This window comes from Branchiostoma lanceolatum, chromosome 11 (assembly GCF_035083965.1).
Source record: "Branchiostoma lanceolatum isolate klBraLanc5 chromosome 11, klBraLanc5.hap2, whole genome shotgun sequence".
Classification (NCBI taxonomy): Eukaryota; Metazoa; Chordata; class Leptocardii; order Amphioxiformes; family Branchiostomatidae; genus Branchiostoma; species Branchiostoma lanceolatum.
The window spans coordinates 11,996,239-12,011,701 of record NC_089732.1 but is presented as its reverse complement, the minus strand read 5'-3'; the positions used below and the strand labels follow the sequence as shown (position 1 = coordinate 12,011,701).

Sequence of the window (15,463 nt, the reverse complement as noted above, 5' to 3'; positions counted from 1 at the left end):
TCCAACACAACGCCAGTGATAGTTGATATAGCGGTAACCATCAAAATACATGCGGAAGGAAAACATTGTTATTTACAGTTACGCTGACTGATACTATTTCCGAAACATGCTTCATTATTATGCCCACATTCTAGTGACATTCAAGAGTCCTTGGTAATAGACTATTTGCTGCCATCAGTTTAGATCGAAACCATCAAAGACAGCTGATTAAAATATTCTGGAAACATATTGATTTATGTTTGACTGTTTCAAAATTTTATCCAGTTGTTTGAGTAAATATTTTTGGCGTATATTGATTTATGGCTTGTCTCCAGCATTTAAACTTCTAATTACCAGACATGTTTTACGGAAGATACAACATCAATTGGACAAAGCCATTGCAATTTTACACCATAAAACGAAGAGAATGGTTTGCATGGAAGCATATTTTGTCATGGGGCACATGGAGCAGATTTCTTGATTAATTTTTTATGGTAAGTATTTATCACCCTTGTAAAAATTTTATTTTTATTTGCAGTATAACATCTGTATCTAGTTATCATAAGGCCGTTTCTTTTGCATCGTTTTAATACATTCCGTCTAAAAAAACGGTCTAGATAGGGTTAAGTAGTTCAATTACATAAACATTTTTAGTTCACTTGGTATATCCAATATACATGATTTCTACATCGAATTAATCGAAAGGCCTTAAAATAATATAATCTGCATGCTGAATAAAAAGACTATTTTATTCAGTGACTAACCAACCTGATGAAACTATTCACTGAAGTCTGCATGCTGTTAAGCTTTGTTTAGAAATTTCAAATAAACGTATCTGATAGTTGTAAAGCAAGTACAACCCTAGTCCTGCAGTCCATTATCAGTCTATCTAAACTACCTAACAACTGCATGGTTACTGCGGTATGACAACCCAACATTTCCGTTTGAGTCCGCAGCTGCCCCGTCCTTTTGCCGTCCGAAGTTAGGGCCCCCCAGGGAACGAAGCTCATGTCTATGAGCCGGCGCCATGCCGACTTTAAACATCGTCTGTAGCAAACTTGAAGATAAGAGAGGTTGTTTCCTTATTCAAAGACCTTCTGCTCTTTGATCCCTTTTAGAATTTTCTTACAGCATCGCCATCCACAGAGAGGGCGAGTACCAACGGTTCGTAAGGAGGACATTAGAGAATATGCAAATATGTTGGTAAAGGCAATTGTGATTGACATTCTCTATCAGATTCAGTAATTTTCATTATTCAACTCCATTTTGTGTGTGCTAACGTTTCTTTTCCTATTTCTTTTCCTTTTTCAGACGACATTTTGAATATTCATGAACAATTTCAAAACCACTAGACTCCCACTTCCCATATAACAAAGTTACAGCTTAACATCCCGCACACCATATCCTTAACGGCTCTGTAATGCAGAAAAGGGTTGGCATGATATGAAAATGTCATCTATAACAGTGGAAGGCATCGGTCGACGTAGCCGTTGATATGATATAGACAACTGCCCCTAGCCTTCAGTATATAGGAAACTGTCACTACTGGTTTGTTATTTAAGAGTAGAAAATCCATCTCAATATGAATGTCGAAACAAAACTATCGATGTCCAATGTGTATGTATATATTTGAACGGTTTAAAAAGAACCACAAACAAAATCACTTTCCGACAAAAAATAATGAAAATCGAAATAAGGAGAGAGTGTTCTTGGGGGTGCCGGTCGCGACAAGAAAATAAGGAGAGAGAATAGACTGCGGCGGAGAACAAAAGATCGACCGCCAATGTCAAGTAGTAAGACGTATTGCCAGCCCAACACACTTGTCTGGAAGTTAGTGGTCTGTAGCTACGGACACGCCTGGTAACCGTGCTCGAGAGTGTGTGTTGAGCCGTAGGCTTTGTTCACATTTGGAAGGTGCATTTTGGCTAGTGGATTTATGTTGGGTAGGAAGGCACACCGTGTGTTGGGTACCAAAGGGAGTAATTGAAGACCGTGCACTCCACCGGCACCAAGAATAGGATTTACTGTGTTCTACTGAGTTCTACTGCACAATGTTTTACGCTTTCCCTGAGTGCAACTCGACTCAGTTCATGGCCAAATCAATAAGAAAACATAAATGTCCTTCCTTCTTGTTATTGATCTTAAATTCACTTTTGGGACTTCATATATTCTTCCTTTATTAGCATGAAAGTTAATCTATGTTTTTAAAATACATGATGAGAAATAAAATGTTCTCTATGTAAAAAAAAATGACTCACCGGAATTTTCGACCGAATATTTCCATCTGACCCAAGTGCTGTAGACACGTGATTTCGCACGTTTGACGTCAACACTAAGTCAAATTCGTCAGAAGTCAGTACCGCCCCCGTCAACATTCGTCAGAATTCGGTACCGCCCCCGTCAACATTCGTCAGAAGTCGGTACCGCCCCGGTCAACATTCGTCAGAAGTCGGTACTGCCCCCGTCAACATTCGTCAGAAGCTAGTACCGCCCCCGTCAACATTCGTCAGAAGTCGGTACCACCCCCGTCAACATTCGTCAGAAGTCGGTACCGCCCCCGTCAACATTCGTCAGAAGTCGGTACCACCCCCGTCAACATTCGTCAGAAGTCGGTACTGCCCCCGTCAACATTCGTCAGAAGTCGGTACTGCCCCCGTCAACATTCGTCAGAAGCTAGTACCGCCCCCGTCAACATTCGTCAGAAGTCGGTACCACCCCCGTCAACATTCGTCAGAAGTCGGTACCGCCCCCGTCAACATTCGTCAGAAGTCGGTACCACCCCCGTCAACATTCGTCAGAAGTCGGTACTGCCCCCGTCAACATTCGTCAGAAGTCGGTACTGCCCCCGTCAACATTCGTCAGAAGTCGGTACCGCCCCCGTCAACATTCGTCAGAAGTCGGTACCACCCCCGTCAACATTCGTCAGAAGTTAGTACCGCCCCCGTCAACATTCGTCAGAAGTCGGTACTGCCCCCGTCAACATTCGTCAAAAGTCGGTACCGCCCCCGTCAACATTCGTCAGAAGTCGGTACCGCCCCCCGTCAACATTTATCAAAAGACGGTACCTCCCCCGGCAAAATTCGTCAGAAGTCGGTACCGCCCCCCTTTAACATTCATCAGAAGTCGGTAGCGCCCCCCGTCAACATTCGTCAAAAGTCGGTACTGCCTCCGCCTTTGTTAGGTCAGATAGCTGATGAAGACCGAGTGATTCAGTCGAAAATTCCGGTGAGTTGTTAATTTGTTTTAGTTGGAGAACAGTTCATTTCACATTATATATTCTCCTCTTGCTATGGTGAGGGTGAAAAGAAAGGAAAAAAAAACTGTGAAGCGTACAGCTTTCGAGGAAACTTATGAAGTCATACATATTGTCATGGTTTTGTTCCAAAATCGATTCCAACAAATGAAATAGCTGTCACAAAGTGGTCAAACAGTGTGTACATGAGTTTGAGCTCGGGTTATTGCACAGGAGACGTCGCAGCCAACCTTATTGCAATCTTCTTTCCAAACCAAGGCAAGACCCATCTGACATCAAAGTCAAGAGACGTGACGCCACCAAGTAATATTGTAGAATATTTCACGGCCAGTTTAGGCCATTTTCTTATCTTAATACTTTTTCCTTTGCTTCATCGGCGTTTTACCCCATCAACCACAACCATGCATCTTTTCGGTCCGATTCTCAGGACAATGAGAAAGAAAGATACAATCTCAAAGTGAGTATGTCTGGAATACACATAGGATGCAAGATGTCTTTAATCTACAGTCTCTTCATATATTTCCATGTATCAAGCCGTTCCTTCATCCATCTATGGCCTCATGAATATACCCGTGCACGTATAAAATCACCCACGCGGTGTAAGTCAAAATATAATCGATAGTGCTGGCCGAGAAAAACCATGTAATAATGCGCGCGGCTTCCTTCTGTAAAAATAACAACCATTTTTAGTCACGAAGTGGTAGATCTGAGATATTCAAAGTTGTTTTGTTATACTTTTGCATGTTTGATGGCGCCTCTCTTACACAATTATATCAAACCATCGTATCATCAAGCAAGACTTCGTATCATGAAAACAAGCAACCTTAGTTCAACCAGATATGACCGCAACGAAATTGGAAGGAGTTTTTGTGAAGATATGAAAGATTGCAGGCTAATTGCGATCATACCACGGAACGTCCAGCATACATTCTCCACTCAACAAGAACTACCTCATCAAACGAACCCCTTTATTCGACCGATAATCTACTTTCTTATATGGCCAGAATGGGCATTATGTATGAAAGATAGACCAGTTTGCTTTAAGGTAGTCTAGTCATATTAGCTGACTCTATTTCGTCTTTTACTTCTTGCCTTTATTTATCTACGCTGCTAAACATGTATCGTCTTGTTAACCTAGAGGTCCTGGGTTCGAGTCCTCTGACATGCCACCGATTTTGTGCCCTTGGAAAAGGCGCTTAACATAACTATCCTCACTCCACCCAAGTGCAAACATGCATGGGTACCTGACTTCGTGCAGTTGTGGAGGTAAAATGCGGTGAAAGGAAAGGTTTGGGCTTCGCTTTCCAATACCGTGCCCTAGACTCATGTACGGTGGATAACGACCTATTGCTCCAACGGCCTCCAAAAGGTTTTGGGACTACTCTTGCATACCTTTACCTTACCTACAAATGTACATTCATAGCTCCACGAACGATACGATCTTACCCTCCCCTGTGAAGTCTTTCTCAAGAAAAGTAGTAAGAAAGACCGCATTTATCGGTATTCGTTACGACTTCTTAGATAAGCTGGTTCAGACCCTGCTAGAGGCAACCCTGACCAGAACACTAAGGTGCCTGGACCTTGATAATGGAGCAAGCCGAATGATTTTCTGATATCCATTCATCATGTTGGGTCGCTAACGGCGATGGAAACGTTACCCTTTGTTTACGTAGACGTACAAGGCCACGGAGATTGATAAGAGGGTCTGTAACGTACATGCATGGCTATCATTTGTCCCAGTACTGTGTCAGGGGGAACTAAGGTCTAAGGTAGGGTATTGTGCCATACTGACGTACGGCAATGGCATTCTATACATTTATCATTGTATAAAGAAAATAATTTTTATGTATTTTGTGTCTGTGTTTTGTATTGGTGGAATGAATACATGGCATGTTCCCTTAAACAGTGTTCATTGTGTATCAAAGGAATTTTTGATTTTAAACATCTGTCTATTAATTGCATTGTAGGATTTGTATCATTTTACTTTTTATCTCAATTATAATTGCAAGTAAGAAATACATCTATTGAAATCAGAGGTCCTACGATAATACTTGAAATTCAAAGTGTTCAGACATAGCCACAGGGCTTTGTAGAATGATTTGTTTTTCAAAAGTATTGCCTCCGGAGTTTGCTACGGTAATGCATTACGAGAATAATGAATATGTTTCCGCATGTTTCCCTCTCCAAGGACTGTTTTGAAGAACGCGGTACTTCGGCGTAAGCTAGGGGATGTAGCACGTCCGTTGCGCCAGACAAATGGACGGTTGTGATTTGAATTTCAAACGGCCGATAGGAACTTTTTACATCCAAAGCGTCGTGCAGGGCGAGAGGAAGCAACGGCAGATAAAAGCTAGCCCGACATTTGAAAAGCCCCGTATCCGCACTGATGAACATCAAAGTAAAGAGGATCAAAGGACAAGAGCAGAAATGGCAGGCTTCAGAAATACGAAAAAACGTTAAAAGAAATATAGATTGAAATATGTAGGAAATAGCAATACAAACAATGAGACAGAATTATGCTTGGGTTGTGTTCAAGTTTCAAGCAAACAGTAAAAATGCCAAGTTTTTAAAGGCCGCCGTTTCTGAAATCTCACCACATTATACCAAATAGCATTATTCGCGGTCTTACAAGTGTTACTCTACCATTGTCTTTTGTAGTGGAAAATCACAGACTACTATGCGTGTTGAATTCTGATTTTTGCGCTATAAAATGTATCCCACCCTCCCCTATGTGACACCTCGCATGTAAACATTTATAGTCAAACACGTATTAGGATCGATAAAAACATTATGGACCGCTAGTTTGAAAACCGTAAAAGTTTATATCCCTTCCTCATTACCACTGTCGCTCCCTGTGGAGGGTTTCCTACCGTCGTTATCTTGTTGGTTGTAATGTAAACAAGACTTTTGACACCATAAATGTTTCTGTGTCGAACTTGAGACTGTCACATTTTTATGAACATTTTATTCCCGGCTAGTTTTCAAATAGGCATTAACTATATAGTTTCAGATGCAAGATTTTATCATTTCCTATTAATGAGAGAAGAAGGTAACTTCTTTTTACTAGTGACCATTTGTCGCGTTGACGTTTGATCTGTATGATTTACTATACATGTATTTGTGGGAGGGGGCGGATGGGGGAGGGGGGCGGATTTGCTAGTACTGAGATGATTCTGGAGATTGTAATAGGTAAGGTATAGAGCTATTATATCACTGAGGATTACCTCTGACACACAAACGATTTCCGATGAAAATGTTGCAGGCAAACAGTTTAATCTTTCCCCGAAGGTACAAATCTCCCGGACAAGGCCAATGTTCAGTACTTTCTCATCCCCCCAGGGTAGGTCTTGATGTATAGACCACAGTCTTGGACCTTATCTTGGTACGCCAAGCGGCAAATTGGCTCCATAGCTATTGCTTCTTGTGTTCGACATCAAATGCAGCAGTCTTGACCCTACTGGCCCCCGTTTAGGCAGAACCAGCAAACCGATCGGCCTTATCTGTAAGGATATATTACTGGCTATAATCGGGACATTACGTCCCATCGACTATTTCCCCCCCCCCCCCCAAAAAAAATTCATGTCGATTTCAAAGTTATCCTTATCACTGTTTTTACCAGAGTTGTCATAGAAAATATTCGACATGTATTATTATTTATGCGTATTGTTATCTTTTTGAGAGTTTATGCTTATTTTGAGATTTCATTTTTGTTATCTGAAACAAACCGTGGGTTCCGACCCAGATAACGGACAATGTATGATCTACGTTCCCCATCAAGAGTTCCAGAATCATCCGTGGAAAGATCTTGTGATCTGCCTGAGTGAAGTTTGCTAGATCAGATATCTCTGTTTTGCAACTTGGATGGAGGGGTATAGAGTTTCGTCATAAATTCTAGTGTAATGCAAACACCACGACTTTATAGCACGTCATCGGAACGTAAGCGTTTAAGTTCGTGTTCGAGCAAAGAACTTCAAGTTTGATATCCTGTTGATAGGTTTATATAGCTATGTCCAAAGCCAGATCGGGGCACAGATTTGGTTCGAGGAGGCTCCGCAGCTATTATATGTTTTGATACTAGGCTATATACCGCTTGTGCATTACGCTCTGGACATAGTTACGTGCTCGTTGTTGGTAATGTGTTGTGTCCAATGGATGTTGAGCGCTGTTCTCAGAAGCCTCGTGTAACGCCCTTCAAACTCATCCATCCAGATTTTTATACACAGTCACATAATGAAGACATTGTACGTATGCAAATCTTTCAAAATACAACTATGATAGTAAAAAGTTATTTCTCGAAGTTTTGTTTGCAACTAAACTTAGATGATGCAAATTCTATTGGTCTGGCACTTTCAGTAAGGAGGCAATGCCGTCATGTGCAAACACCCAATTTGGTGAGTGCGCTTGACGTCATGCACAAGTATCGACGACTTCTATTAACATTTCCTGAAAAACTTCTTGATATAGTTACCTTGTATCCTCTGTGGCTCTCTGACTGTGAACTTGACGAACTTGGAATCGTCCGGTCCGACGCCGTTCCCGGCCATGCAGGCGTACTCCCCACTGTCGTTCTGCTGAGGGTTCCGCAGGACAAGGTTCACGCCGTTGCCACGTGCCTCCGACAGGGCCATGGCCGATGATTGGTCATCGCCCATTCGGAACCACGTGATGTTCGGGTCGGGGTTGCCCTCCGCCATGCACCACAGTGTGGCTGTCTCACTGACATGGACGATTTGGTCTCCGGAGATGTTCACAATGGTGGCAGGATCTGGTCAATAGATATTAAGACAGGTTAATATTTCTCGAAATATGTACTTGGATTCAGAGGGATGCTCTTCCAAGACCTGAATTTTCTTCGACACCTCCAAGTTATCAAAACCCATACATAAGGTTGTCATTGACCGTGGTATTCATACATAGCATGCAGGCGGTACTCGAACTCCCGAACGACACTCAAAATCAGACTTTGAATTTTTATGTCAACCGAGTGAATTGATGTCTGCAAGTATGATGTAGCAAAGCGTTATCAATATAAAGTAGGTAACAATTAGACAGACGCACAGACTAAAAACTGTACCTCCATTGTTCATGGAGGTAACAAAGACACCACTTACACAGCACTTCCAGCTCCACAGTGTCCGACGCCTGTTGCACCACGTGATCTGCCCGACATGTATACGTCCCAGAATCCTCCTTTTTCAGCCCGTTAAAGAGCAGCAGTGCTCCGGTTATGGAGTCCTTCCGCGTGTAAGTCGCCGACGAGTTGATATCCACGCCGTCGTGCGCCCATTGGATGGCGGCTACCTCGGGCTTGGCTTTTTCGATGGAACAGTTCAGAGTCAGGTTGGAATTCCACAGGAGTTTCAGACGACTTGGCTGGCTTAGAGTCACCTTCGGGGGGACTAACATGGACGAGAAAAACATGAGGTTGAACAGGCGAACAAACTATGACTCAAAAGATATTAAGCACATTTGGCACATTCGACAAACAACAAATATGGATGCTGGGCACCTTTGACCTGTGGCTGACGTCACAGTTCCGTTTAGGTCACCTGACATAGGCTTCGGGTCATTTCAACCTGAGAAAGATCAGAGGTCTGACCCAAAGCTTGCTGGTGAGAGCTTTGAAATGTGAACGGAAATATTGTATAAAACTATTACTACAGTTTTTTTTATTGAATGCTGAATGCTCATGAAATAAGAAAAACGTATCAACATCGTGGAAGCAAGAATGGAAAGAACAATTATTTTACGGTCCTTCCGAAAGAAGGGTACAGCCCCAACCGAGATGTCTTTCCTAGGATTTGTACCGGGGTCTACCTGTTGCAAGCTATTTGAAACCGGGAGCTCAGATAGTACACGCCTCAAAATTATAGAGGAATCCCTACAAGACCGAAGTAGGGGATACATATTCATAGAATTTTGGTAATGGATGAACGTCGCATAAACTATGGCCCTGTATATGCTTGATTAAGCCGTACATCTCTCCTTCTAGTGCAGGGAACGCATGTATAGTGATAGCTTATACAGTGGATTAATGATAATAGCTACGCGTGTGCGTTACTCTGTGGTGTTCAAAACAGTCTTTTGTACTGGAAAGAAACGATAATCATTTTGTTACGCAACTAATTTCTATGCATGGCTGTGCTATTGTGTCACATTGACGTGTTGCACGATTCCATAAGCATACGTTACGTAGTTGTGGTTCATATTCTAGTGCCTAATGGTACATAAGTCAGAAAGTTTCCTTGCTGTTTCTGTAGCAGGTTATATTTTTACATAGAGGGGTTACTAACCTTACCCCTCTACGTCCCTTCCGAAAGATATGTGTATATATATATATATATATATATATATATATATGCACATATATATGCACATATATATATATATATATATATATATATATATATATATATATATATATATATATATATATATATATATATATATATATGCACATATATATGCACATATATATATATATATATATATATATATATATATATATATATATATATATATATATATATATATATATATATATATATATATATAAATATGCATGTATATATACAAACATGTTCTTCTTGCCTTTCTATCTGCTCTTGAGATAGAGTGTTATGCTATCTAAACAGTAATCCGGATTTATACATGCACTTCCTTGCCCTTCATCCTGCTCTTACGCATGCTGTGTTGCTTCAAAGTACAGTGGTGCAAGAACACACACGCCAATGACATTACACCTCGACGTGGGATTAACGATTAGATACACGGATTTGTTGCAGGCGCCACGGAGGGGGACGCATTCTCGTTTGCCTAACAACGATATGCCAGGCGCCGAGAGAAAGTAATCTTGTAACATACGAACGCGAGGCTTTCTGTGTAGACCAACGCTTGAGGCAACAGTTTTCATTCCAACCCAAGTCGCATGCGTCACCGTGAGGCCTCCCTTAGCTGCATTAACGTCTTAAATAGGATCTCAGTAAGGCAGCGTTGTCTTTCTTACGCTTTAGAGATATTGTCTGAAGAAGGCGGTCGCCTGTGAGTGTTTCCTTTAGGGATTCTCAAGCAACCCGTTCCCTGGCCTTAAGTTTGCAGCGAAAAGTAGAAGAATCAAACGCAAACAAAAAACAAGTCTTGCTAGGTAGGGAGATAAAGTGTTTTACACTTCACTGATTTCTGTGGAAATCCTGCAAGTGGCAACGTGTACAAATACTATAGTAATCGTAAATTTGTAAGTACATGTCTGAAAGCTAACCGCAACTACAGGTGTATGAAATAATCAACTTGGTTTGACGTCTTCGTTGGAGGCAGTGAAAGACGAATTTACCCACTTTTGCAATGATGGGCCCGGGTGGGTTCCATAGTTTTGATAATAGAATTGTTCTCTCGGCCGGCGAAACAAGCATTTATTTGGACGCTTCTCCTGACAATGTTTCTTTAGGATGTACATAAAGCCACACTGATTTCAAGGTAAAGATGACTTCCACGAGAGCATCAATTTTTATCAGCCCCCCTCCCCCCTTACACAAACCATTTTTTTTGACCAGACTGAAAGGTTTGTGCTGAGCGCGAAAAGGTTTTGGTGCAACTGATTTTGCTCTGTGCAACAGGTAAGCTGAAAAAGTATTTTGAGCCCCGAGCAAAGTCTTCCACAGCCAAAGAAGAAGATAGTAAAGAATCTGCTGTTTAGTATGCTATCCACTGTGTGCTCAGTCATTTGTTAAACCTCCCTAATTTCTTAGATTTCAAAATGAAGGGAACTTTTTGGTCCACTTTGTTTTTTATTTGCACACTCGCATCTCTTTGGGAGTGCCGAGAGAATGTCCATATCTATATATACTGTGTGGCCTAACATCTGATAAAGGTGGTGTCGCGGCGGCGTGATGGTAGGGTGTTTGGCCCAGACTAAGGAGATCGTGAGTTCAAATCCTGTGTTCCCTGATTTGTCCCGTTGACCCTATGCTCTTGAGAAATGCACTTTACAGGAATTTCCTCACTTCACTCAGGTGCAAATGAGTACCTATCTTCGGTTAGGAACGTATCTTGGATAGGACGTTACATTGAGGCCCGGCATTTGTCAAGAGCCATAACTCGAGTACGTAAAATAACCCACCACACTTAGCTCAAAGAGTAGGGGTCCTTCCAGGTATGAGTGAATCAAATAAGTCTGTCCGGATATATACAGCTTGTACATTTTATAATTAGTACAAACCCGATGTGTTACGCCATGAGGCGGGTTACCGGATATGCAATACAAACCAACAAAACAAACAAACAAACAAACAAACAAACAAACATGTGCTTACCGTGGATCTCCAGTTCCACGTACGTCTCCTCCTGCCCAACCTCATCTAACAGCGTCGTCAGAATGTAGATGCCTTCGTCATCCAGACTGACGGGGTTGATCTGAAGTGACCCGTTGTCCGTTAGCTGCGCCCGTCCCTTTAACCGACCCAGGGAGAGATTGGCGGACGGCGGGGCGTACATGAACACGGGCTCGCGGGAGCGCCCGAGGTGCCCCGCCGCTTTCGTCCACGTCAGCGCGATGAGCTTGGTGACATTGCTCTTGAAGCGAGAAGGCAAGATGACCGTCTCTCCATCTATCCCCTCCACCTTGGTGGGGGTGGGCATATTTACTCCATTTCCCATCACTGAAAGGTTAACGACATAAAGACATTAAAAGCTGACAACATGGTCAATGAAATGGCTCAGTGCTGGTCGTAATATTGACAGCTACCAAATCACAGAAACGTTACAACAATCACAGTAAAATCGACAGAAAATCGTTGCCTAGATAATGGAATCATTAAAGTTGATGAATTCATTAAATGTTTAGGGTAACATCGGGACACAAGGAGTACTTGCATCGTAAACGCCACAAATGACGTAAAAATTGTCATAATTCTTTTGTATCGACGATAGAGGCAAAGAGAACCGAATTTATTTTTTTTTCGTTTAACTATTTAGTTCATACAGGAAATAGAATAAAACTAGGTGTAGCTAATGTTACATATAAAGTGAATTAAGTCTTGCATTCGGCATAAGAAGGGTTATCAAAATAATTTTTTGGTCGTGTGAAACATCTCAAACAATCATAGCTAACATGTATGAGAAAAGATAGTCCATGCTGTAACATGCTAAAACAAGCTGTAGAAGTCTCTACAGCATGTTAGCAACCATTCACTCAACACTTCGCTTAGACCAATCCCAGAGGACTACAAGATGCAACAAATGTATACAAATTACATCGAAAACGCTGTGTAGAAACAGCCATTAAATAATTAGCATTATGTACAAATTTAAATTATTTTGGTTACCACATTCGCCCACAACTGGCAAGAACAACTGTCAATATGTTTGCTTCCAATACCAATTAAGGGTACCACCATTAATGCATTTGTGAATGAAAAGAATTAGGAAAATGTTTCCCTTTTTATGGAGACAACGAATCAAAACCAGTTATATCTAGCGCAAAAGTTGCTCCTCGGACGACATTTCTTTGTTTGCATAAAATGGGTACTAACTCATGTAAAACAAGTCACTTAACAATTCAACTGGCCTTCTTAAACACATTAACGCAGCCATTCTGGATACAGCTCATTTGGTAAAGTCCTGAACTTGAACGTAATACGTTCTTAGAACACCAATAAGCAGACCTTTCGACCTCTCTTGGTGAAGTAATGGCCTGGAAACTTTTCCCGGAAAATGATTGGACCCTGTGAATCTATAGGGCGACTAGATAGCAGAGATATTGCTTAGAACCGCAGAACAGCCCCCATTTATCACGACTGCCGGGCCTTTCTGAATCGCGGTCGTTCTTTTGTCGTTCCTTTCTGGTCCCCACCGACCCCAATGTTCATCAGACGGGGATTACATGTTACCTCATTAAGAGAAGAAAGGACCTACGTGGCCGCTGATTCTCGACCTCTTCTCGCTTGGTGAAATAAAAAGAACGACCTGTCGTTTCATTGATGGAGGGTGTGCCAGCTGCGGCGATGGCACGGGGAGAGGCCCGTCGTTAATATCGGTTACCCCCGGTTTTTACGACGCCAAATATTCATTTTCACTCTGGCGTGTAGAGTATTAGGAAGCACAACACTGCTTCAATCTTAGCGGGGATCATCCGGGTGCAGCGGGTAATAGAGGAGATGCTTGGATGAACACCACAGATGAAGGCATCCCGTCGTATATCTCCTGCCAGCTACCATAAACAGTAAATTAGACCCCACTTCAGGACCATTCGTCTGAGTCTGCCGTACTTTTCCTCCGTCGGCGTTCTTTGTCTGGAGCCTCTCGGCTTTACTTTCTCATATCGCTTTAACTGTTATGCAGATAACTTGGCTAGCTACATTGAAAGTATCTGTTGTTAGGTGAGAACAAATGTTTCTACCCTCAGGGAGGGGATTTTGTTACTAGAAAAAGGCCTCTTCCAGTTGCTGGCAAACTATCAGAACTATATGATATACTCTAAGACTCTAAGACACCTAACACTTTGAATACACTATGAACACACTTAATATCTAGCTATCACGATCTGGAAGACACCAAATATTCTCTTTATTTCATATTGTTAGCTGTACGAAGCAAGCGTTGTTCAACTATACAAACAAAGTCCAATGTCAAGACTTTAAGTTTAGAACCGATAGTTAATCCATGGGGACACCCTAAATCTTACCATTACGTTTCTTAAAAGAAGAGACTGATGTATGATCCTCACCAACACCAAGGCCAGGACTACAAGCGCCAAGGCCAGGACCCTCCGACCTTGTGTGCCTAGAGAACGATTGCTAACCAGTAGACCTCTCAGGATGTAATGAAAGACATTGACACGACTGAATGTGGACCTTAACTGGTACAAGCGCCCCAACTTAACTGCCAAAACAAAAAGGGGACCAACTTTTCTCTAAGTTCCGATTCGCTACATTTGAAATGTAAGTGTATCGGGCAATGCTAAAGGACAAGAAAAATTATTTTCTATTAGGAAGGTTAGACATGTGGGAAAAAAGATACGCAGAAAACAGTTGCTCAAGCAGTTGAATATATTTTTTTCATAAAAGTCTTTCTGGGAATATATTTGTTTATTCATAAAGAGCAACAAAATACATATACTTGGACTATCCCTATATATTAACATTTTATATCATAAAAGGCAGATGGTGTTTTGGACGCACGGTGCATTGATACAATAACCGCTCTGTGTTATTGGCCAATTTTCCCAGTAATTAGTTCCTCGTACTTTCCGGTATCGTTTAATGTATAAGTCACTAAATCTTTCATTTAGATGTCCGACGGATCAGTGAGCACAGGAGGCGTCATGACATTGTCTGGCTGCTTTTGAGGACGATGATAAATTGGTCTCCATCTGGTCGAAAGGCACCATGAAAATGGAAAAACGAAACAACTAATCCAACCAATTACTTGGAGGGAAAATCGTCATGCATTGTATTAGATTTAGATATGAAACATGACCTACGGGCTGTTCGCTATCCTTTGATAGGTTTGGTGAAGGTCGAAAAGTTGGAACAAAGGTCTTTACAATAAATAATGAAATAAGATAAACCAGTGACAACAAAAACAAAAAGAGCGCGTGTAACAACCCGTAATGTTGTATTATCTGCGTGTATAAAACATAAAAGCGACAGGAATAAGCTTCTTGATATAACCTTCAGCATTGGAACTCCTCTTTTCCGTTGTCAGTAGCAATGGGACAATGACTTATTCTATCCAGTAAGTGCAGTACACATTCTTTAAAGGTAACCCAAGCAATATTAGGATCCGAAAAATCGGATTTTGAAAGTCAATTTATTTCGTCATTTCTATACATGATTAGTTCAAACAACACCATAACAATGTAAAGCAACGTCCATGATGCAAAATCACGAACTTGTTGTGATGTGAGATCTCACTGAAAATTGTTGCTAGAGTTTTTGTAGGCTTGCGAAACTAATGGGATCATCGTACGACACGATTCCGCTCGGTTGTAAAATCCTAAAAGCATGAAGTTATTACACAAACGTGCTAAACGATGTTAGTAAAAGTCATTACCATACAGATTTCAGCATTTTTTTAAATAATAATAATTATAAAAAAGGGAAAATACCCTGAAAATACAGTTTCAATATCAAAATGATCGATGGTGGATTGAGTCACTTGCTAATACCAGTATCCTACTTTGTTCTTTTACGTCATTTCCACCATCTGCAACTCAGTTGCCCACAACTTTGCATA

The 15,463-nt window shown here is 41.4% G+C and overlaps 1 protein-coding gene across 8 annotated transcripts in view; it reads right to left on the bottom strand.

Annotated features, from left to right (window-relative positions):
* The window catches only part of LOC136445451 (titin-like), a 113,427-nt gene that overhangs the window by 61,372 nt on the left and 36,592 nt on the right, over positions 1-15,463 (bottom strand). For all 8 annotated transcript variants that reach the window (XM_066443491.1, XM_066443489.1, XM_066443494.1 and 5 more), the window contains 3 exons: positions 11,542-11,886; positions 8,344-8,631; positions 7,701-7,997 (listed from right to left, as the gene is read on the bottom strand). In XM_066443491.1, coding sequence (XP_066299588.1) covers positions 7,701-7,997; positions 8,344-8,631; positions 11,542-11,886 — 930 coding nt within the window. The remainder of the gene's footprint in view (positions 1-7,700; positions 7,998-8,343; positions 8,632-11,541; positions 11,887-15,463) is intronic.